The sequence below is a fragment of the Pleurodeles waltl genome, chromosome 4_2 (assembly GCF_031143425.1).
Source record: "Pleurodeles waltl isolate 20211129_DDA chromosome 4_2, aPleWal1.hap1.20221129, whole genome shotgun sequence".
Classification (NCBI taxonomy): domain Eukaryota; kingdom Metazoa; phylum Chordata; class Amphibia; order Caudata; family Salamandridae; genus Pleurodeles; species Pleurodeles waltl.
This window is the reverse complement of record NC_090443.1, coordinates 1,026,909,980-1,026,935,630: the sequence shown is the minus strand read 5'-3', so window position 1 is coordinate 1,026,935,630 and position 25,651 is coordinate 1,026,909,980. Positions and strand designations below refer to the sequence as shown.

The 25,651-nt window shown below is 47.6% G+C and overlaps 1 protein-coding gene across 2 annotated transcripts; it reads right to left on the bottom strand.

The window, feature by feature from the left end:
- On the bottom strand, nucleotides 1-25,451 carry CDK2AP2 (cyclin dependent kinase 2 associated protein 2). 2 transcript variants are annotated; one of them, XR_011203064.1, is made up of 5 exons: nucleotides 24,889-25,451; nucleotides 20,548-20,654; nucleotides 13,734-13,866; nucleotides 12,339-12,556; nucleotides 1-383 (listed from the first exon to the last, which is right to left on the bottom strand). XR_011203064.1 is itself a non-coding variant. In XM_069232913.1 (4 exons), exons 1-4 carry the CDS (start codon nucleotides 24,980-24,982, stop codon nucleotides 316-318), a joined length of 402 nt encoding a protein of 133 aa, XP_069089014.1. In that variant the 5' UTR covers nucleotides 24,983-25,444; the 3' UTR covers nucleotides 1-315. The 2 variants fall into 2 exon arrangements, 1 of the variants encoding a protein (XP_069089014.1); XM_069232913.1 differs by lacking the exon at nucleotides 12,339-12,556 and having other exon boundaries at nucleotides 24,889-25,444.
- Nucleotides 25,452-25,651: the final 200 nt, after the last annotated feature.

The following is a 25,651-nucleotide window of genomic DNA, read 5'->3' as shown; positions in this document are numbered from 1 at the left end:
TTTCTGGATTCAAAACTTTTATTGTAGTTTATCAAAAGAACGAATTCTGAGGGTCCGAATGCATCTTCTGTGGATCCGGAGTCTGCCTTGGCCCTGGGAAGCCTGCATTGGGCCGACAGACGCAGGGACTAGGTCACCCGGTAGACAAGATGGGTTGGGGACACAATAAAATTCCAACAGGGAAGGTAGGGGCTGAAGAGCGGTTGCTGGCGAAGGCTACTGGAAGCAAACTAAAGAAGTTGCCAATTCCAGGGTGTCCGATTGTGGGAAAATTCATCAGGGAAATCCCAAAAAGTACATCCAAAATGGAGGGTATTACGTGCGGGCATTGCGCTCTGTCTCAGCCAGACACTCGCGCACCAGCGCCCGAGCATGGATGATGCCTACGGAAAAACACAAGAGACATCGAGGTTACCAATCAGAAAGAGCAGTCATCTGAATGTTCAAAAACACAAACAACAGTGAAAGGCAACTGTGACACTGACACATGGCGCTCAGGCATGGAAGCGCTGTAAACAAACTACACCACCACTAAGGTAAGTAATACTATTACACATCATCTGCTGGACAGGGCTTCAAGTCTCACCACAGTAACAGCCTTCAGGGAAGGCAACTGTGGTCCTAACAGTGACTCCTGCTGGAAAGGACTGAGGTCTCACCACAGTAACAGCCTTCACGGCAGGCAAGTGTGGTCCTAACGGAGACTCCTGCTGGAGAGGAATAAGGTCTCACCACAGTAACAGCCTTCAGGGAAGGCAAGGGTGGTCCTTAAAGTGACTCCTGCTGGACAGGACTGAGGTCTCACCACAGTAACAGCCTTCAGGGAAGGCAGGTGTGGTCCTAACAGTGACTCCTGCTGGAAAGGACTGAGGTCTCACCACAGTAAGCCTTCAGGGAAGGCAAGTGTAGTCCTCACAGTGACTCCTGCTGGACAGGACTGAGGTCTCACCACAGTAACAGCTTTCAGGGAAGGCAGGTGTGGTCCTCACGGTGACTCCTGCTGGACAGGACTGAGGTCTCACCACAGTAACAGCCTTCAGGGAAGGCAGGTGTAGTCCTCACAGTGACTCCTGCTGGACAGGACTGAGGTCTCACCACAGTAACAGCCTTCAGGGAAGGCAGGTATGGTCCTCACAGTGACTCCTGCTGGAGAGGACTGAGGTCTCACCACAGTAAGCCTTCAGGGAAGGCAAGTGTGGTCCTTAAAGTGACTCCTGCTGGACAGGACTGAGGTCTCACAACAGTAACAGCCTTCAGGGAAGGCAGGTGTGGTCCTTACAGTGACTCCTGCTGGAGAGGACTGAGGTCTCACCACAGTAACAGCCTTCAGGGAAGGCAGGTGTGGTCCTCACGGTGACTCCTGCTGGACAGGACTGAGGTCTCACCACAGTAAGCCTTCAGGGAAGGCAGGTGTGGTCCTTAAAGTGACTCCTGCTGGACAGGACTGAGGTCTCACCACAGTAACAGCCTTCAGGGAAGACAAGTGTGGTCCTCACGGTGACTCCTGCTGGACAGGACTGAGGTCTCACCACAGTAACAGCCTTCAGGGAAGGCAAGTGTGGTCCTAACGGAGACTCCTGCTGGAGAGGACTGAGGTCTCACCACAGTAACAGCCTTCAGGGAAGGCAAGGGTGGTCCTTAAAGTGACTCCTGCTGGACAGGACTGAGGTCTCACCACAGTAACAGCCTTCAGGGAAGGCAAGTGTGGTCCTCACGGTGACTCCTGCTGGACAGGACTGAGGTCTCACCACAGTAAGCCTTCAGGGAAGGCAAGTGTAGTCCTCACAGTGACTCCTACTGGACAGGACTGAGGTCTCACCACAGTAACAGCCTTCAGGGAAGGCAAGTGTGGTCCTTAAAGTGACTCCTGCTGGACAGGACTGAGGTCTCACCACAGTAACAGCCTTCAGGGAAGACAAGTGTGGTCCTCACGGTGACTCCTGCTGGAGAGGACTGAGGTCTCACCACAGTAACAGCCTTCAGGGAAGGCAGGTGTGGTCCTCACGGTGACTCCTGCTGGACAGGACTGAGGTCTCACCACAGTAACAGCCTTCAGGGAAGGCAAGTGTGGTCCTAACGGAGACTCCTGCTGGACAGGACTGAGGTCTCACCACAGTAACAGCCTTCAGGGAAGGCAAGGGTGGTCCTTAAAGTGACTCCTGCTGGAGAGGACTGAGGTCTCACCACAGTAACAACCTTCAGGGAAGGCAAGGGTGGTCCTTAAAGTGACTCCTGCTGGACAGGACTGAGGTCTCACCACAGTAACAGCCTTCAGGGAAGGCAAGTGTGGTCCTCACGGTGACTCCTACTGGACAGGACTGAGGTCTCACCACAGTAAGCCTTCAGGGAAGGCAGGCGTGGTCCTAACGGTGACTCCTGCTGGACAGGACTGAGGCCTCACCACAGTAACAGCCTTCAGGGAAGGCAAGTGTGGTCCTAACGGAGACTCCTGCTGGACAGGACTGAGGTCTCACCACAGTAACAGCCTTCAGGGAAGGCAAGGGTGGTCCTTAAAGTGACTCCTGCTGGAGAGGACTGAGGTCTCACCACAGTAACAACCTTCAGGGAAGGTAAGGGTGGTCCTTAAAGTGACTCCTGCTGGACAGGACTGAGGTCTCACCACAGTAACAGCCTTCAGGGAAGGCAAGTGTGGTCCTCACGGTGACTCCTACTGGACAGGACTGAGGTCTCACCACAGTAAGCCTTCAGGGAAGGCAGGCGTGGTCCTAACGGAGACTCCTGCTGGACAGGACTGTGGTCTCACCACAGTAACAGCCTTCAGGGAAGGCAGGCGTGGTCCTCACGGTGACTCCTGCTGGACAGGACTGTGGTCTCACCACAGTAACAGCCTTCAGGGAAGGCAGGCGTGGTCCTCACGGTGACTCCTGCTGGACAGGACTGAGGTCTCACCACCACAGTAACAGCCTTCAGGGAAGGCAGGCGTGGTCCTCACGGTGACTCCTGCTGGACAGGACTGTGGTCTCACCACAGTAACAGCCTTCAGGGAAGGCAGGCGTGGTCCTCACGGTGACTCCTGCTGGACAGGACTGAGGTCTCACCACAGTAACAGCCTTCAGGGAAGGCAGGCGTGGTCCTCACAGTGACTCCTGCTGGACAGGACTGAGGTCTCACCACAGTAACAGCCTTCAGGGAAGGCAGGCGTGGTCCTCACAGTGACTCCTGCTGGACAGGACTGAGGTCTCACCACAGTAAGTCTTCCTTTCCAGGACTGAGGTCTCACCACAGTAAGTCTTCAGGGAAGGCAGGCGTGGTCCTCACAGTGACTCCTGCTGGACAGGGCTGGGAGTGCTGGCCACAATCTGCATTTACTGAGCCATCTCTTCTGAACAGAAAGCACTGCTAACAATCTGGAACGGTGCTCGACCTTTCAGATTTATTGGCCATGAACAGAGATCCCACACTGCGTATACATCTGGAGTGTGCACATCAGCAAGGGTGGGTGATGGCGACATGAATGGGTCGTGCCGCCCTGGCCGCCTCAATAGTCAGGCAAACACACTAGTCGCTCTGCCCCTGCGCCCTCGCTTTAATGCAGCCAGACACAACTCGATGCCTTAGCACCTGGTAACTTCCTCATGCTGCCAATCACGAGGAACAACAAGGCAAAACAGCGCATGTCCGCACTGCCAACATGCCATCCCCTTACGCTTCTACGCGTTTACACGCTGCGCCTACGGAAGGCGCAAGGACAAGGAGTATCAACGCCTTAACGCAAATGTATCCAAGAGGGACAAGTGTTAACCCAAGTGTATCCAAATGAGAATCAGAATGAACCTTCTGAGGGAATAAAGGCTCTGCACTGAAACTACAACGAACAAAAAAGGCAGAGCACAATTTGTTGTGGAAAGCTGTAGGAAAAAGGGGGAAGCTTTGAGGGGGGACATTTTTATTGAGCTCCGTCGGGAGCCTTTTAGCATAGCTCTAAACTCTAAAGTGATGTTGGTGTTGACAGTTGTCTACCTGAAACTCGCTGGAAAAAAGCTGTCATGTTCCCCTTACAGAGATGGAGAGTACAGATTTCTACGGTGTCTTTCCTATTTGGGCTGAATGGACAGGGTTCGACCCTGAGGCAGTCGTGACTTCTCCCATTAGACCCCGGGATGAGCAGCCATCTCGAAAGTTCTACTAGGTTCTGCAGAACACCTACCCGCATTGATGGGATCAATGCAACCTCTTGAATAGAGAAGAAGCGGTGTGTAAATTAGATTACAGCTACTTTACGGCCTCTCGAGTGAACTGTCTCTTTTTACAGGTTCACAAGACATTGCAACGATGCGGACGGAAATTAAATGCATTTACACTCGAAAGAGGAAAGACAAGACTCAGAAGAATATTCTAGGTAGAAGGACCTGGTAAGGGCAATGCCGGTCATACACACCCTAGTGGTGGTGCCCATACACGTTGAATCTTATACCGGCACACGGTACATAACCATAAACTGACAGGTTGACAAACGGTAGGCGTGCACTCAGGCAAGAATGACTTGGACTCTCTGAAAGAAAACTTCCATTTGTAAATACAGAGTTCTCGAGAATGAGCAGTACGGTTAGTCTGTCCTCCTCCTGCAACTACAGTGAACTCTTTAGGAGCCCTTGTGATTGGGATCCTTCCCCCTCAGCCCAAATCAATACTGCTTCCTCGCCGTGTTTTTATTTATTTATGTTAGGGAGAAAGGTTCTTCTGTTCTCACCAAGCCACGTGCATGCCCACCTAGTTTCAGCCTGTGTTCTCTCTAGGTGGGACTGCTGTAACATTCTTTACCCAGGATTGCAAGACTCCTCCTGTCCAAACGTCAAAGGATCAAAAACGTGACCTTACAGAGATCTGCCAGTCGCATACTCTTGATCTTGTTACACTATCTTCTATACTAGACTTCAGAGGCTCCCGATTATTTAAAAAAAAAAAAAAAAAAAAACGTTTTAAATCCAATTTCTATCAAACAGAACCCCCCCCCCCCCCCCCCCCCCCCTTGTAACAACCCTTTATTCACAAGGCTTCCACTGGCTCTCTTCAAGTTACTTTTCCATCTTCCGCATCTGAACTTCTCTTTGCAACGCTCTCTCCCATATCTCAGCCCCTACATTTAAAATAATCTGACTCTACATTTAAAGAGTTTCTACCCAGTTTGCCTTCAGGAATGTTTAAAACTCGGCTTTTGTACTAGGTCTTTTTGTTAGGCTTTTTCAACTGAGTTTTGGATAAGACTTCAATACTTATCCTCTACTTAGCTTCTTGATGCCGATATTGGTATACAAGCGCTTTGTACTCAATCTACTTATACTGAATACATAACAACTGCAAGAAAGTTGTATGTACACAAACTATTTATACACTCATTTTGACCTATCTCAGATCTTTGAATTTCACCATTTCAAGTATGTACCAGATGAGCTACATAGAAAACTCCATGCTGCCAGCTGGATCACATATGCCAATATGAGCCTTTTACACGTGTGTGTGTGTGTGTGTGTGTGTGTGTGTGTGGGGGGGGGGTTGCGTGACAAGTAAGAATACTGTTTAAATCACACAAAAGAAATGTTAGCGCCTTGAGACCCGAACGGGTGAGTAGCTGAGCTTTACAAACACTGATTGATTGATTGCCTCTAGACTGGCTTATTCTATAAAGTCCTTCCATGAATGCTTTAATGATTAGCAGCACAAGAGCGAAAGGTTCGTCTTGAATACCAGCCACTACAGGCGCCAAACATATCAGTACCGGTGTATGAACTGAGGCTGACCTTTTCATCAATCGATACCTCATAACATCCTGGATTGACGCCTGAAAAGGTAAAGACGTCGAATACCCTGTGAATATCTTCCTCTTAGCTCATAACATGCCGTGGTGCAGGATGTCAAACCCCCTAAAGTAATGTCATAAAACCAGGACGCATAATGCGGGGAGTTTTTGTTTCATTCTGTTGCGAACATGCGGATTTGTGGAGCCTCCTGGTCGCCGGAAGAGTTCTGTTAGGTAGTTTATACAGTGCACGGCTGCTTCAGGTGCAGCGTCCCGGCGCTCACCACCCACGGCTAAACAATCTTTCAGAGGATGGAGCTGGATGCCAAACCTGCTGAGCCTTCACCAACAGAAGGGAATGTGTACTTTCCTGTTATTGAGATGAATCTATGACTGTCATGCCGTCAGTGCTAACAAGCACCATCTTGTTGAGTAGACTTCTGGAAACCCTTGAGGGCAAGCTCAAACGCACTCACTTTCACCAGGAATGTGTGCTGAAGTGTTTGTTGTCATGTCCCCTTTCCCTGAATAGTTTCCCTTCATTTACGCACGCCAACCTTAAGGAGGTGTGTCTATGGGAATGCATCTGGCAGGTTTAGGCCCACCTAAGGTCTGCTGAGTAAAGATGGTGTTTGTTCCACCTGTGTAATCTATGCTGTACTCTAGGCACCAACAATACCAGATCCCCACAAGGTCCAACACTAGATCCCCTTGACCCTTGGAACCATTTACTCTTTGAACATCTCTGAAGTGGATTCCTTCCAAAAGTTTGAGGTAAACCTCAGTGTAGAGGAAGGAGAGGACCAGACGCAAGATCGTGACTGTCTCCCTTCGAAGAGTAATGACCATATTGTAAGTGCTGATGATGAAATTCTGTGCTCCTCAAGGACCCAGGAGATTGGACTGCTCAATGGAGCAAATGCATTACTTGTTCAGCGAGAGTCAGAGGAAATCTTTAAGCAACTTGCCATGAAGATGTTGGAAGTGCAAAGCCTGGAAGTCTGCAACTGCTGCCCAGCCCAACTCAATCAACTCATGCGAGTACTGCGGATATGCTTCCCCACTGGTGCCATTGCAAAGGACATGGTTGGTGTGTCGATGACTCTAATGCTGCACAACCGCTTTCCCAGGGCATACAGGTGACTGTGAGGGTCGTATGCATCATGCATTTGCTGCACAACTGCTTCGCTATGTGGTACCGATGGGTGCATGAGGGTTGTATGCCCAAACCCTGCACTTTGTGCACAGCTGAAAGTGATGTTGAAGACTAAAAAGGCCCATGAGCTTGCACCATGCATTGCTGCCCATAGATTCTTGAAGTGATAGAAGGAACCTGTGTGGCTTGAGGACTCTACACCTACACTGAAACCTTCCCCGCCCCCCCAACCACTGGTGTATGAGTGGTCGCCGAAGTGTTCAGATGAATGTCTCATAGCAGGAATCAAACGTGCTGTAAGGAAAACATCTTACAGCAGGCTCTTCTGCTAGGACAAATAAACAATAAGAGGAACCAGTGATATGTTTTTTTTAAACCTTTAACAATAATGCCAAAAAACACAACGTGCCAATGACAGTCAATGGTTGTTGTAGACCGGGGCTACTACTACTGCGGTTGCCCGCGACGGAATACGGGTCGAATACAGCAACCAGGTTCGTCCTGGTCAAACATTTGACATTTTGACTCAGTCCTTTGACTCCCAAACCACTATTGGAGTACAATTCTAAAGCTCCTCAGGACCTCAGAGGAGGCACTTAGAAACTTGCAGGGGGTCAAGCAGTGGGCAAACAGCAGGGTCCAATGCAGGTCAAGGTGCCACTGCTCAGCTGGAAAGCCGCAGGAAAGGCCTCCTCTAGCTTGAACAGAAGGTCAGCATTACGACCATTAGAGTTCACTTCCCTTCCCTTGGTACAACAGCCTGACCCATTGGGCCAGGCACAGCTCCCAAGCTGCTCCATGGCCCCCCTGCCTGCCACTGACAGCTCTGCCCACATTCCTGAGCCTCACTGCAACAGCTCCGCCTGCATTCCCGTGCCTCATTGGGACAGCTCTAACTGCATTCCTGAGCCTGACTGCATCTGCTCAAGCCCCTGCCGACGCCTCCTTTGTATCACTGCTGCTCCCGCTCCCACCCCAGCCCTTCCTACCTCCAAGGACATGTAATGGAGGTCACAGAGTGGCCGCGTCGCTGGTGTACCAAAGGCAATCCCATAAATGCTCATCCAGGCCTGGATCGCGCCCAGTGCCAGGAACCATTGGTTCTCCCACCCACACACCACCAAGGAGCTCCAGGCCCTGAACATCGGACACCCCATCAACAGCTGCTTCATGGCCTCCGCACGCTCAACCAAAGGACCTTTCACCTGCCTACACTGCTGTTTCTCCTGCAACGGCGGGCCCACCTGCGCACACTAACGACTGCACTGCACCCACACAGAAGACTACGAATAACCAAGGACTACTCCATTACATCCTGCTAAACACCCGCTCCTCATGCAAACACGCCACGGATATTTGGGACACCATCCACATCCCGGATGTCGCCTTCAAAACCGAAACAGGACTAACACCCTCCACAAACCCTGACATTGTCACAGCTACCCCTAATGGCTACAAGATTATACACCAAGGCTGAACCAACAAACATGGCAGGGCCATCATCTTCAAGGAAGCCATCCAATGCACCATCAGACGACAACCCAATGCCCACCATGAAGCACCTCAACTTCCGACGCCAGACCGATGCCAACACCACGATGAGAGGCACCCTCGCATACAGACCCCCGAGACCACTCCCAACCGTCTGCAATGCCATTGCCACCCTAATCTTCTCCCTCGCCATCGACTCCCTCCACTACGTCCTACTCGAGGATCTCAATTTCCACCTTAAGAACCCCAACAACACCACCTCCACCTCCCTCATAGAGAACTTCAGCAACATCGGCCTCACCCAACTGGTCACCTACGCACAAAGCCAGACACATACTGGATGCCATCTTCACTTCTAGCGACAGAATCAATTTCATGCATGTGACTGAACTCAACGAGACCGACCACTTCATAGTCCACTTTACCATCTCCAATTCTCAGCAGCTCCCCCCCCCAAAAAAAAAAACTGGCGCACAGTAACGGAGACCCTATGGGCCCAGGCCCTAGGCACCACAAAACCCAAGCCCACAGCAGACCTCAACCAGGTGGTCCAAAACGTCACCCCCTGGATCAAAAAATATGCAGAAAGCGTTGCCCAACTGAAACCAGCTAAAACCAACATCACCAAGCCAGCAAGATGGTACACTCCAGAGCTCAGAAACTCCAAATGCAACAGCCACAGACTCAAGAAACAATGGCGTGTGACCAAGGACCCCTCTGAAACAGCCGTCTACAAGGCAGTCCTCAACAACTACCACCACCACATTAAGGCAGCAAAAAGGGCAGCAATCACTGCCCACATCAACACTGCAGCCAACCACACACACTCTTCAGAAGCATCAAGGAATTCTCTAACCCAACAACCAGAGAGACCACCATTCACCCATCCCAGGAACTCTGCGATACCCTCTCAGACTAATGCTACAGCAAGATCACCACCATATACAAACAATTTGACCCCCAACCCTCCACCCCCAGCCTAGATAACATCTCTCAAGCAGCGAACACCAGCTACACGATAACCTACTGGCCCCCCGATTACCACACAGACCACTACAGCCATAATGCCATCCATCCACTACAGGGCACCCACTGACCCCTGCCCCCACTGGCTGTTTAACCTCGGAGCCAACACTATCAGCACTGAACTAACAAGCATCCTCAACACCTCCATCTCCATGGCAACCTTCCCGGACAAATGGAAGCACACAGAGGGCGGACCCCTCCTAAAGAAACCCTCCACCATACCCAGCAACCTCAAAAACCACAGACTGATCTCCCCGTTTCCCTCCTCAGCCAAAGTGCTTGATAAAGCCATCAACCAACAGCTCACTGACTACCACGAACAAAACCACCTTGTCGACACCTCACAATCACGATTCCAGGCCAACCACAGCACAGAGAATGCACAAATGGCCGCCACGGACGACATCAGGACCCCCCTCGACTGAGGAAAGCCACCAGCTCAGATCCTTCTGGACATCTCCGCAGGGTTCCACACAATCTCCCACCACACTCTCCTCAACAGACTCCACAACATAGGCATTCAACAAAACGCCCTTACGTGGGTCGCCTCCTTCCTCTCAGTCCGCACACAGAGCATCCGCATTCCTCCGTTCACTTCTACACCCAAGAATATCACCTGCGGTGTACCACAAGGATCCTCCCTCAGCCCAACCCTCTTCAATATCTAAACGACCCCCCTTGCATACATCGTCAGATCATACTGACTAAATATAGTCTCCTACACGGATGACACTCAACTAATTCTCTTGCTGACCGAAGACACCCACAACACCAAAGCCAACTTCCGCAATGCCATGACCAACGTAGCAACGTAGGGATGAAAAACAGCTGCCTCAAACTAACCACCGACAAATCGGAAGTCCTGATCTTCGGGACAAACACCTCTGTAAGGGACGACAGCTAGTGGCCAGCAGAACTCGGATTAATGCCCTCTCCATCTGACCACGCACATAACCTCGCATCATCCTTGATTGCAAACTATCCATGAATAGACAAGTAAACTCTGTCGCCTCCTCCTGCTTCTACATCCTCCGTATGGTCCGCCGAATCTTCAAATTGATCCCTACCAACACCAGAAAGTCAGTCAAGCATGCCCTCGTCACCAGCCTCCTCAACTATGGCAACGCTCTTTATTCTGGTGTCCCCTCCAAGCTACTTAAAAGACTCCAGACTCTAAAGAACACCAGAGCCAGACGCATCCTCAACCTCCCCAAGTGCTCAAGCATTACCCCACACCTCAGGAACCTCCACTGGCTCCCCGTCCACAAGATATGCCAATTCAACATTCTCACACTTGCATGCAAGGCTCTTTACAACTGAGGGCCGTCCTACATCAACCATCGACTGAGCTGCCACGTCCAAGCAAGACAACTATGCTCCACCTCGCTAAACCTCGCACACACACCCCTACATCCATTGTAGCCACAGCAGAAGCCGCTCCTTCTACTACACAGCAGCCAAGTCCTAGAACAACCTGGCCCTCCACCTCTGAACAGCTCCCTTTCTGGAGGACTTCAGAAAGAGACTCAAGACATGGCTTTTCAATGGAGACATGGTACCCTCAGAGCGAGATACCCTTGGGGGTGATAGTGCTGCTCTTTTCAAATGCTACCAATGACATGTCCAGGGCTCCTCTCAGGTCACAGACAGCAAGTTCTGTCCTTCTTTTGTTCCTCAGGTCCAGCCGTGTCCTGAAGGGGAAATGCCCCACACTGCATATATTATGTGAGGTTCAAGGGAGCCATATCTGCCCATTCAGGCCTGACTATTGTTTGCTCCTGGGAATCATTTCATACCTTATTCACATCCATTCAAATGCTTAATACTGGCTGGGAGAAGCTGAGAGAATATGCAAATTAATCTCCAGGAACTTCAGGCAGGAAAAAGCTAACTTTCTAAAAGTTACTTTCCTTAGCATTTATTAAAAATCCTACTTCACCAATAAATTGGATTTTTAGTAACTATTAAAAATAGTATTTCTAGCTGGTCCTAATTCTGAAATACAGTTTAAAGATTTTAATCAGTACTCAGGTTTTCTACATAGGCCTGCCATAACGAAATGTAGCTTTTGGGTGCTAGTCACACTAAGGACAGGTTAACGTTAAATTTCTACATGTCCTATTTTTAAATGTCATGCAGCCTGCCTTCAGGGCTACGAGGCCTAGTTGGGTGTGACTCAATATCTAAGAAGAGGGTTTGGACCTGTCAGAAGGGTATATTTTAACTGCAGTTCTTACATTGTTACTGCCAGGCTACAATAGTAGGACTAAAGCTATGTTTGCACTGCAACTGTAGGGGATAGCACAATGGGTGCTGCAGTCCACTAGTTCCATTTAACTTCCAGGCCTTGGTTACACTTTGCACCATATGCCAGCGACTTATAGGTAAGTTAAATTCACCAGTTAGGAATACTGGAAATCGGAAAAGGGTACTAGTGACCTGGACTGCCTGGGTGGAAGCCAGCACTCCTGTTCGTAAAGGAGCAAGAGTGAGAGAGGGATTACACCATTCTTATGTTTAATCAGGGTGCAAAAACAGGCGCTCTGTAAGCCCAGATAACACATGAAGTCTCCCAGCTGGTGGTTCAACAGAGTATATGCAATGTTGCCGATCTGGAAAATGTACAGGTTTATCTACTGACGGCTCTCTATTTAACCAGCTTCAGCAAAAACAGTATGCATATGTAGCCCTTGTTCAGGGCCTTTTGAGCTCCCCACCCCCTTTTATATAGCGCGGATCTTGAGAAACCAGGAGAACAATGTTTTATCAGTGGCTGCGTTTGTTCAGGCTTAAGAAGATGGTGCATGTGGGAATACCAATACGTGACCTGATGCGTAACATTACAATATCTCTCCAGTCTGCTGGTATTTCAGCCCTTTTGAGAATATGGGCAAGAAATTTCCCTACCTGAGATAGGCTGGGAGAGGAAATGGGTATTAAATGACAGCTGATTTGCCATGTTCCTCGCTGCTGGGAATCCACATCTGACCAGTGTGGCGAACAAAAACTTTGCTCTCCTCTCTTCCATTATAGCTGTATAGATGCTGCGTGCTGTAATGAGTGCTAATTGTTGGTCAAAGGGAGATTTCTTTGTTTCCTTCTCAAGCAGTGGTCTCCAACCTTTCCTGTAATAAGAACTACTTATATTCAGTGAAAAGCATTGCGAGCTACAGATATTATCAGTGTTGCCCTAGTGACATCATACAAGATTACATTAGTGGCCACCACATGCAAGACTACTAACTGATCGCCCCAGTGCATCAGGCAGGGTGACAGCAGCAATATTAACAAGCATTTGCAATGCAACGGGTCTAGCGTTTGCTCATGTTAGAGCTGATAGCGTTGTAAACTCATCACCCGACTTTTCACCTATCGGCAAAAGTGCATTTATGCACGTAACCCAAAAAAGTGCAATTAACCATGTAAAGCGCTCGACTTCTGCCAAGCGAAATCGCGCTAATAAATTAGAGGAAAAGTAGTCCACGAGCCGGACAGAAAACAGCGAGCCTCGCATGTTTTCTGTACTTGGTCGATGTGCTCGAGGAGGGCTAGCCACCGGAAAAGGCATGACGTATGCATGCCTTAGACTAATGAAAGCAAGCAGATTTTAATAGGCAAGCCCACGAACCAATGAAAAACACGGACATGACGTCGACAGGGCTCCGAGCCCTTTTCTAAACACTAAAGCGTCTCGCTGCGATACACATGCGCGAGGGCATGCAACGCAGGCTCGACCCTAAAAAGGCTTTATCGATTTGGAATAGCTCTACATGGGGAATACAAAACAGCCATAACTGTAGTGTACTAAGTTTGTAATAAGTCTACGCAACACTGCATGATTTAACACCAAAAGATCAGCTTCAAATATAACATAACATGTATTTGTAAATCAGACATTCACCCTGAAGGGTATCTGTGAGCCAAAATAACAATGTTTATTGTAAAAACCCATATAGAAGTCAAGAGGGTGCCCTAAAAAGTATTACAAATATGGAATGGTTGGGCGCAGGCCTGGGAAATTTATCTGGATTGCTCTGTGTGGATAACTAATGGCCTAGGATTGCAGTAGGTCTAGGTGCCCACGTGTACCTTTGGCGCTTTATTAGCAAAGATCTGATCTGATGCTGACGTAAATCTTCTTCTTCCCCAGAATTATGCTTCCGTTTTCTGTGCCAAGTATCCACTTGCAGAGAAAAGTTACTCAAGGTAACAGCAAAATGAATTTCATAAAAAATATGCAAGTAGGCAGTTGAAGGGTGAAAAATAGATGTGGTGAATTGAATTACACAGGCTACTCCTGACCTCTCTTTAGTCTCTCCATGGCACTCTTGCTGCCGGCGTATGTTGGCCTGATTTCTTTGCCCATTTCCTCTATTACAGACAGCAGGTCAGAGTACGTGCTCTGGGAGGCCTGAGAACCAGGTGGCTTCATCGCCTGGAAGAGAAAAACATGTTACCACACATTACTTTACTCATCACATAATAACACAAGAGCTATGGAACAATGGGAGCAGGAAGTGATGGAGAGAGGAGCGGGAAGAGGGTATGGATAGTACTGGTAAGCAAATGGGAAGCAGGGCACAGCACATACTCTGAGAACGTGAGACCCCTGCACCTTTACGGCCTGTGAGACAAGACATGGTAATAGGTTAATGATACCACACATTCTGGACTGGACTATGGAGAAGCAAGAGAATAACTGGGAAGCCAGGCACCCTGAAATGTAATGACAGAAGGGTCAGGCAGGAACTGTTGGGTGACAAGACAAGCAGGACAGGTAGTCAAACAGGAGGGTACGGAGGAATTCTGCAACAGGAAAAGCAGAGCAACAGATTGTTAAATGGCAAGTAGGAGAAGGAGAAATTTGGGGGATGAAGGGAAACGGGAACAGAAGGAGAGAGTGGTAGAAGGGAATGGCAAGAGAGTAAGCAAGAACTGCTTGGGGCAGGGAAAGCAAAAGGGCGGGAGTTGATGGGAGGGCTTCAGGGCAGAGAGGTAAAGTCAGAAATGATGGGAAACAATAAGAGAACTATTGGAGAGGAGAAGCAGACAGGCAGGAACTGACCAGAAGGGCAGAAAAGGAAAGCCTGAACCGATGGGAAAGAGTAAGATGGAACTATTTTGACAGAGGAAGCACAGTGGCAGGAACTGTTAAGGAGCATGGCCGACCAGAATAACAGGAATTTAGAAGAAGGGAGGGAAACAAGGAACAGAAGGAGAGCGTGCCAAGCAGGGGAATGGCAAGAGGGTAAGCAAAAGGTACTAAGGGCAGGGGAACCAGAGGGGCAGGAACTGATAGGGAGGAGGGCAGAGGTGGAAAGCCAGAACTGATGGGAAAAGAGAAAACCAAAACTGGCGGGACAGGTGAAGCAAACGGGCAGGAACCGCTGGGAAGCAAAGTAATCAGGAGAGGCAGGAACCACTGGAGGGAAGGGGGCAGGGGAGGAGAATGGAAGCAGAGAGGCGGGTACCACTGGGGAGGAGGAACCACAGCAGATCAAGGGAAGCATAGGAACAGGAACCACTGGAAAAAAGGGGGAGCAAAGAAGCAGGAACCACTGGGGAGCTGAGAAGCAGAGGGTTAGGAACTGCTGTGGAGCAGGGGGGCTGGAATCGCTGGGGATCAGGGGAAGCTGTGGAGCAGGAACCGCTGGGAAGCAGAGAAACATAGAACCACTGGGGATCACAGGAAGCAGCCTGAAAGAACCGCTGAGGAGCTGATGGGCATGAACCTCTGGGAAGTTGAAGGGCATGAACCTCCGGGTAGCTGAGACGCATGAATCGCTGGGGAGCTAAAGGGGCAGGAACTGCTGGGGAGCAAGGAAAATAGAGGAGCAGTAACCACTGGGAAGCAGGAGAAACAGAAAAGCAGGAACTGCAGGGAAGCAGTGGAATCAGAGGGCCAGCAACCACAGGGGAGCAAGGGAAGCAGAGAGGGAGGTGGGGAGCAAGGGAAGCAGAGAGGCACAAATTGGTGCTGATCAGGGAAGTAGAGGGCCAGGACCCACTGGGGAGTAAGTGAAGAGAAGGATAGGGACCGCTGGCAGCAAGGGAAGCGGAAGGGTAGGAAACGCTTGGGAGGATGGTAAGCAGAGAGGCAGGAACCTCTGGGGAGCAGGCGAAGCAGAAGGGCAAGAACTGCTGTGAAGCAAAGAGGCTGATACTGCTGGGGAGCAGAGTAACCAGATGGGTAGAGACTATTGGAGAGCAGGTGAAACACAGGGGTAGGAACTATTGTGGAGCAGAGGAAGGAGAGGGACAGGAACCCAAAAGGAGCAGGTGAAGGAGAGGGACCGGAATCCCTGGGGAGCAAAGAAAGCAGAGAGGCAGGAATGCTGGTTAACAAGGGAAGCAGAGGGTCAGCAAGGGAAGAGAAGGACAGGAACTTGTGGGGATCAGGGGAAGGAAACAAGCAGGAATCTACAGGAGCAAGCCAAGAAGAGGGGTAGGAACCACTGGGAGCAGGGGAAGGAGAGGGGCAAGAAAGCAGACAGGCAGGCACTGGTGGGTAGCAAAGGAAGCAGGGTGGCAGGAACCAGTAAGAAGAGAGAAACAAGAAGCTGAAACTGCTTATGAGAAGTGCAGGCAAACAAAGTGGGAACTGTTAGGCAGAAGGAAAGATAGAAAAGTAGTTAGTGCCCTGAGGAAATCATGGCAAGCATAAAATAAGAGTGAAGAGAGAGACAAACAGAAAAAGAGACTCAAAGGCTTGAGAGATGGTGACTTTCAGTGAAAACCTGATCTAGAGCCTGAATGCATGGAAGATGGAAAGTATGGAGAGAGGCAAAGACAAAAGGAAGGAGGGAGGAACAAACAAAGTTGAGAAAACAGACTGAGGGACGTGCAAACAAGAAAAGCAGGCAGAGCCAGAACAGCTGAGGAGAGCAGTCACATGTAACCCACGTGCAAGGCAAGCACATGATTGGAAGGACATGCTACGCAGTCCTTCCTAGACAATGTAAGACTTGAAAAAACATTAAAATGTTACTCGACCTGTCGAGTTACATAAATAATCTACTTGACCTAACTGTAATGTACTTGACCCGTAAACGGGTCTCAAATTGTGTGATCCTAGGCAAATAGTTTACAGAGTCGCCCTTTTCTTAGTTCTCACATATGATTGCACCTTCAAATATGTGAGCTCAGCATTTCTGCAGTACAAAAAAATATATTTTCTTTGATTAAGTAGACTAAAGTTTGCTGCATGCATCACATGAATCTAGCCCACATACCCATGAGGTCTAGCCCATATAACCTAGGACTTATTTTAGTTTACTAACACTGCCATCAGGGCAGGAGTGTTTCTCAGTTTGTTTACACACTCACTTTTAATAAATATATTACTATACCATGATGTGGTAACATATTGTCATCTACACACAGTAACCTTCCAAGAAACGTTCAAAAACCTCTCCACTAACTTGCAGCTTTACTGATAAAACTATATAGTGTATTAAGAATGTGAAAATTGGGTTTCAGAAAACATATCCTTTGCACATCAACATGTAAAGTATTCTAATTTGTTTTCATCCTATTAAAATATTTTTTCATCACACAAATATAAAAAAGGGCTTTTACAACTACTGAATTATATTTTTAAATGTTTGCACAGTTGACTTAGTCATTTAAATGTTGTGTGTTAGGAAAAACCTGAAACCCTATATCCTTTTATTTTATATTCTAAGCAGCAGGTCACACAGTTCACCTTACAAAGTTCTGGAACTCTTCAGTCAGAAGGAAAATTAATTGTTAAGAAAAACTGATTTTTTACCTCTGTCTGTGAACACAGAGCAAATGTGACATAAGAACAAGATTTAAAGGCATCTTTTATTGCCCCTCTACTTTTCAGCTGAACAGAACACCTGTTCAGTATCAACTCTCCAGAAGGGATGAGTAAGTATTAAAAATGTACTAACAACGGCATTGTCGCCACATTCGGCTTGGGCTGGAGAGAGGCTTATCATGACCCCATTTTTCTTCACCAACTTCATTGAACTTGTCGAACTCTAAACAGACGCTTTTAGAACATTTCAAGAATGAATTTTTCTATTAGACTTTGACATTATCCTCCATTTTATATGCCTTGAGAAAGTCTGGATGACGAAACATGTGTCGGCTGCTTTCTTGGACATTCCATGCTTTGGAATGAATAAATCTCAAGCAATCACAGGACGTGTCGAAGACTTTAATTGAGTTACTTGATCTCATATGTGAACTTCTTGCATACTCTTTGGTGTGCCCTGGTGAACTTATGAAATAACTGCGGTTGGCTGATTCTCAAGTCAACACAACGCACACCCTTGGTGGTTGGATGTGTATACCAGTGTGGCACCCACTTAAAGAATCCTTATGACGATTTAAGCATCATTTTTCCAGCTACTATATGGACATTTGGGATGTACGAACTTGTTAGCATAACAACCTTTTTCTATATGATAACATTAAAAATAGCTCGACCTGATCAAATAAGACTCGCCAATGCAAGTGGATTTTTCAAGCCCCGCAGTGTCCATTGTCCTGAGCTCTACTAGGCTGTCATGGCAACAGCATTGAAAGAGACTTCACGACCAGCACTGAGAGGGAGAGGGGGTGTGAAATGGTGACAGTAGGAACAGAAATACACAGGCCAGGATTTATGACAGGAGAGCGAAGCGTGCTTAAAGCGGGACATCTAGCAGGCCTTGCTCGCAAGGCAATCAGAGGAATGAGAAGGCTTGTCAGCCCTCAAAGTTTAGGTTTTGCTTCGATTACTATAAAGACAAAAACCATTTGTACCCCATGGTTGCCAGCAATATTAATGACAGGTAGAAGGCCAATTACTACGCTCTGCCAATGGGCTCAGACAAGTAAAGATCCAGACTAGGTGAAGTCAGGAGCAGAGAGGATGCAAACCTGCAAACATGACTTCCTGTTCAAAGTACATATGCATATCCACAGTCCTGACACTAGCAACTAATGCATTGCCTCAGTCCTGGTAGTTAGGTCTTCTGAGCAACACTTCAAAAAGCCTGCTGGGACTGGAATCAACTGAAAGTTAAGTTTCTAAAGTGAGCTCTTCTGAGAGCTTTGGTGGCTTAAATTATCACCTTTTGATCATCGCCCCAGTGTCACAGGGCTTATTTGGTCAGTTCTCACAGCATTTCCTGTTAAAGTTTTTTTTGCATAAATCTATTGCAATAAATCACCATCCCAATTATCCTCACTTCCAATACTGTTGAGGGGGTGGTGCTGTCTTCATGTCCTCTACCTTAGTTGGCTGGGTGCGACGCCTTGGGCTGAAAATCTGTTTCTAAATAGATAGATACTGCATCAGAGAAATCTGCATTTCTTCCTCACAGCTTAGTGTGATGCTACAGTTGCTCAGTATTTGAAAGAGATTACGGAGGCAGTGTGGTGTTCTTCAAATGATGCTGCATGCACTACAATATTCTTATTCATGTGAACTACTCCATCCAGACCTATCAGCACCGCCCTGGTGATACTTAAGAAGACATCTGTGGTGCTAGAGATTTAGAAATTCAGTCTCTTGTTGCAGTAGAGGCCACAGTGCATTTAAAGGTGATTACGTACTTAGATTGGGGGTTCAAGGGCAACCGGTGGTACTCCAAATTAAGGTCAACTTTGGAGAACTACTGTGAGCTGCTCACCTCCGACACCAGGTCATCTACTGTGGATGTCAAGTGGCATTCTTGCTGGATGGCAATGTTTGGTAGGCAAATATCTACGCAACTACACACTTTTTCTGGCAGACGAGGTTTCCAGATGACGACGATGGGCGAAACATCTCTTCATTTTCCTGCTAACGTATATATTTGCTCATTAGGAGTATGAACTCAACTGATTCATCAGACTCCTGTTTTGCTTGTCTCAGAAGGAAATTTTCATATTTGCGATTGGCATGAGAGGCAAAATACACATTCAGGGCAGCACAAGGGTGGTGAACACAAATAGTTGCCCTGCTTCTCTGACAGTGCAAGAGTTTGTGGATGCCCTCACGTGTTAGATATAACAGCATGCGTCTTTGACAAATATGTCCTTATAGCTCTATGCTATGTGAATCACAGCAAAGAAGCGTTGTTCACAAGAAGACATGGCCCCTTGTAAAAGAAACAGACTTGCATACTATCCAACAGCCTGAAGTCTACATACAAGACAGTGACTCACAATTCTATGTCAACTCGGCGGAAGCCACTGTATCTTGGTTTACAATCTCTACACTGTACCCACTCTTTGAATCTCACATATGTGCCTCCATGCAAACATCTTTATAACATGGTCCTACATCTATGCATGGATGGTGACCTAAGGTGGGAACATCGGGAGAAAGCATTACAATGTCACAAGAAGACACCAAATGGAGGTTCCGTCAATGCCAGCCAACAAACAATAGTAGGAAAAAAAGACAGACTAAATATTTCGTGAAATAGTAGAAATTGCGGACTCAGCTACTAGATGGCGGAATAATACACAGCATGTGAATCCAGAAAAGTGTTCAAGCTGCAAAACTACACCTACAGGTAAGAAACTAAGTTCCACGTCTATGCATGGCTAAGCCTCCGCTGCGATATACAGTGTGACTTCCTCGCTGGATTTCATGTGTTCCCTTATGACTACTCCTCAAATTCCTGCATTTTTTCTCCAGAGATGCTACTTCAATAGTTGCTACTGATAGGTTATTAGATGCATATTAGTATGTGGGTCTTTCTGCCATTCCCAACTGGCTCTATCTGCCATTTTTGGCTCCTGTCACCACCTCACAGCTCTGCACCAGGCTCTTTGCACCCAGAGTTTCCAAAGTTACTATGTTTGCCACATCTTCCCCAATGTCTTGCATATTTGGGTCTATTTGTGTCAGTGTGTCTAGGATGGGATTCTAGACTTGACAGCTATGTAGCAGTTTTCACCCTCTGCATGCCTCATTCAGCGAGTGCCTCTCTCTCTTAGTAGCATACGTCAGTGGCCATTTGCCTAGGTACCTCTTCTGACCAGGAGAATACTTATAGGGTTGATGAGGCATAGCTAATGACTTTGATACTGCACTGTCAGCAGAAGTCACATTTCTACCCTCTTGGCCATCTACTAATCGCTATCTTTAGAAGATACATTAGGGCCTTACCTGAATGTACCCCATGGATGGTGGGCCGAAGTCATTGAAGAGTGGTCGAAAGGGAGCAGAAGTTCCACCTAGTGACCCAGACGGTGAAGGTACACTTACACTGGAAACTGCAAGACAGGAAAACAGTTTCATAAGTAAAAAAGCATGAAGGAGTGTTGGAGACAGTGAAGGGGTACACAATGGACTGTGGGTAATTTAGGAGGTGTTTGGTTGTCATGTGAATCGAATCACCTACTGGTGGGACAGTAAGTCTTTGAGCAAAGAATGTGTTACACCAGCATGCTATGGCAGATATACACCTTGGCAGCTGTGAATAAACAAGTTTGAATCTTGTGGTTGAACATCGCATGCAAAAGTTTGTAAGTTGACAGCCAGAGTGACAAGGGTTTGGTTTGTGGTCGCCCTGAAGTTTATCATCTCTGCCATTTCACCATTGTGAAGCGGGTGGAATTGAAGTTAGATACTGACAATGCCCTGCCCCCTGGGGACTTTTGAGAATCTCCAAACCAGTCCCAAAACTTCAGAAGCATTCCAAGAGTCATCAGGGGAAGAAGGATCATCTGTCAGGCTTGGCAACACTCCACAGCTTCCAATGAAATCTAGAAATGTCTAAATTGATACTTATTCAATAGGTTTGTTGGCTTAAATGGGTCGGAAACTCACCAAAAAAAGTAGCTCATGCTGATACTAGCTGAGAAGTGAGAATCTCTCAGTGTCCCACAGCTAAAAACATTAGGTCTGCCACCCTAAGGCCAACACCACTGGTGAAAGAATAAGACTGACTGGAGAATGGAAAAAATTGAATTAAAACACTTTGGTCGAGTCATTGCAGCATAAAGACAGTAAACCACTTTACGAACTGATTATATTATAAGGAAAGAGCAACACAGTGCCTGAAAGTCCCAGATACCTGCCAACAGAAAACCTTCCTAGTCACTTTCTACACGGCCAAACACTTCCACTTTTTCTGAAAACCTTCTAACTGGTCTTTTCCCAAATTTGAGTACGGACTCTCATACAGTCACATACATTTCCACCTAACAGAATTTCCTTAGTGAACTTTTTGTCAATTGGTGTCATTCTATTCAACTAATATATTGTTCCATAACATAACTCTCTACCAGCATTAAAACCAAGCTCCTCATGCACTACTACAGTCAAAACCTGGTTTGAAGTATTCATCAAGAGAAGGAAAACCTTACTTCAATTCACCAATGAGTGAAATTAAAAGTTCACTTCCGTTCATAACCCGATCCTCATTTTGCTAACATGCTTGTCCTATACGGCACTACAGACTTCGAGCTAAAAACAGGGCTTCACGCAACACAATTAGATAACTATCCAAAGGACGGTTCTTAGGGAATCGGGAAAGAGTCTATGGGAAAGAGAGAAAAGCAGGATAACATGTGGAGAGCCAATGAAGAGGAAGGGAACTGTGGGGAGCAGGCAATGTAACAAGGCACTAAAGGATGTGTTAAAGAGGAACCTTCTTAGTTTTTTCCAGCTATGCAAGAGCGAGGGCTAAGCACAAAAATTAGAATACACTGTCATTTAACTTCACACTGCTGCATTAGAAGGGGATGATTACCGATACGATTAATTGTGAACTTGGACATTTCCTTAACTGTATGTGGCCTCAGATTTCACTGGGGACGCTACAGAAACCCTCGTTTCACATTGATAAAGAAACCAACAATGAAAATTGAGGTTATATCCATCAACTCTTCATATTAAAGTTTCTCTTACATTTTGTTAAATGCTAGGTGTTTTAATGATGTTTACATCATATAACGACAAACTGGGCAAAACTGCCAAACATGGTCTCTGCGTGTGCCCCCCCCCCCAGCCACACTATAGCCAAGCCCCAGGCTGCAGAGAAAAATATCCAAGCATTTTCATGCAGTCCAGAGGACAACAACAATCCTCTTTACCTTGTGCAAGAGTTGTTAGATAGGGGAGGAAACTTCTAGAATCCAGGCAACCCTGGCCAATTGTAGGGTGCCACATCTCTTCTCCACTCTTGCCCAAACCCTCCTGCACAGCATTCTGGAACAATCCAAGACGGTGCTGTCAAGACGTCACTATTCGCATCTCTGAAGGTCTCAGCTTTGCCACAGCCGATATCACTGTCAGGGACAGGGACTTTCCAACCTAAATATCAAAGGAGGCCCCCAGAGGTCTGGGCTTCCTCCTTTGTTATTCAGTCCCAGCACAGGCACAGGGCAACAGCCAATTAATAGATGCTAATTTTCTTCCCCACTCCTTGCAACTCAGGAGTTGAAAGAAGCACTGTTAATTACTCCTTTTTTTGTGGGTAGGCCTTTGTTCCCTCTGCTGGGGAGCAGAGTAATTAATTGACTTGGCCCAGCAAAGTGAAGGAAGTCTTTGAGCCAAAGAAATATGAAAATTCTGAATGACTCACAAGGTGTACATCTATGATCTTAGGGCGCGCTTAGCTCAACTGGGCTCACATTTCACTACAGTTTCATATCTTGAGGGACTTACAGTCCAAAGAGAAGTGAACCTGCACTCCAAGGCAGATTCCCCAATGGTAGTTTAGGTACACAGGCGATATCCATAACTTTATTTGTGTCAGTATACAATGCTCAATTCTCCTATGTCCTTTTATATATTATTTTTATACAACTGCTGTATACTCCATGCTCACTGCTTCTGACACCTGTTTCTTGTGTTAAAACCAGATAAAAAGATAGTGAAAAAAAGTCAGATTCCCCATTGTATAAAACACTGTCACTGAAGATATACAGTACACTATATTTACTCTACCGATGAGTGGCCACCAATATTAAAAGGACTACCTAACCTTGCAGAGTCCCGTCTGTGCCAGGCTACCTGTGTGCAGTTACCAGGATGCACATGACTGTAGTGTCACATGTTCAGTATGTGCGCATATGCTCACATGTAATCAGCCAGGTGCACCTAATCCTTGCTGCATCACGGATCCTTAATAACAGGCAGGCCCTGGCTGTAAACATGCACAGTCCATTTGCCGTGTTATTTCTGTCTGTGAGACACAAATAGTGAGACTCACCCACAGTAAAAAAAATATATAAATCCAAAACTGGGTGATCAAAAAAGAAAAAAATATGGAAGTACTTAATGGGCAGAAGCCAAATGCAACAGTAATAGGCTCTAGACAGACAGGATCATAATCAGACAAAAGGAAGGCTGACGGCCCCTTAAATTCGACCTTTGTTTTCGAAAATAAGAATGGCCCCTCATTTCCTGTTCATCGCAGACAACGTGTGGGCACTGCTCAACGTGTCCCGGTGTTGGCAAATTACACCGGGACAAAATCAGCATACTGTACTAGGGATAATCGAATCCCCGATTCAGCTCAATAATAGCTCCTGGATCTGGGATCCCTCTTTCCAAACTGATCTCTCTTCCTTCTACCAATGGTGGCCCTCCGTTAATTCCTGGAGACAGGGCCATTACAGATATGCCACCTTACTCCAAATTATTACCTGTTCTGGTGGGGTTCTTTGCGGCTCTGCCGAGAAAAAGCATCTAATCACCTCTGGAACTTCATAAGAACCATTACCTAGTAGGATAGATGTCCTTAGGGCATAACAATGCACTTTCGATCAAGACCTGGGAGGATAAACGTCCTTTGTTTACGACAACTTTGACTAGGCTGTAACCCAGGATGATAAACAAGCTTTACACTGTCAAGTAGGAATAATGAGCAGTTGTAACCAGAATTACATAGATTCAATGCTTTCCCTTAGTGCAGTACATGGCGTCCTTCCGTCTAGTCAACTTGTACTGGATTTTTGTTTGGAAGGATGAACGTGGTGCAGGTGGATTTCCATGACCTTCAACTTTGCCATTATAGGTGTGAATGGCGTCCCAAGTGCATCTTTTACTTTGCACTTACTAAATGTATGGAAGAACAGAAATCTTAGATGTTCTATCAGTTGTAGTAGCTCATTACCTGGTGGAAGGGTGCCTGCGATTGGACCGAATGCCATGGATTGTTGCATAGTTGGAGTGGCATCTTTGGCATTCTCCCACTTTGCCTAGAAGCATTACCTAGTGAGAGATGTGCATTTGCTGCCACATCACTCTACCTTTGGTATGTCAATGGTCGAGACTATTGATCACCTAGTGGGACAGATGTCCTTGCAGCCCCATCGTCATCTGCTGTTGTCTCCTTACCTGGTGAGACAGGTGTCCTTGCAGTCCCCATTACCATGCTATTGTCTGTTTACCTGCTGGGACAATTATCCTTGTAGCTCCATCGCCATATGTTATTGGCGCATCACCTGGTGGGACATGTGCCCTTGCAGCCCCAGTTCCAGGTTACTGTCTCCTTACCTGGCGGGACGGGTGTGCCAGGGCCAGAGTTGTTGTTGCTCCCCGTGGTGCTGCTGGCTGTGGTCGGTGCCGGGGCGATGGGCTTGTAGGACATCCCCAGAGTCCCGATTAACGTGGGGGGCAGGTCGCCCCCTCCGGTGAAGGTCGCCGCCAGCGCCAGCCTGGCACCTGTGATGAACCGTCCTATGAAATAAATACGCCCCCAGTGGAGCTGCAATACCGGGCGGCGTCAAAAACGGATTTATTCTTCTATTGTGCTCAGCAGGTGGTTTTGAAATCTTTTCTTCTGACAGGAAGTGGTAAAACCCGTCTGACTGTAACCGGCGAGGGGCTGTCAGGGACCCCCGTGCTGTGAGTGGCGGATTAGCAGAACCAACGGATTTCTTGTTGCTGTGACATTAAACTGACGTGTCTGGTTAGGGGGCGTCGGCTCAGTACTCGGGTCCCCCGCCCCCTCTTTCTACGGTGACCACCCGTCCGGTACACTCACGGACCGTCCATAAACTGGGGCTCACTTCCGCCGGCCCTCATTAGGTCGGTAGACCCACTACTTCCGGGTCGGGAGCAGCCAATCCCGTGGTGGGACAGGCTCCCCGGTGCTGAGGTGCGGATAATAAGTAAAGTGACGTCGGATTGGAGCATTGTCACCATCTCAGCCAGTCCCGTGGCTCTGCACCGAGTTCGGAAGTGCTGATTGGTCGCGGGGCCCGCGCGTGCTTGGAGGTTTGTAAACACCGTCATGGCAGATCTCCAGGTTCCCGTT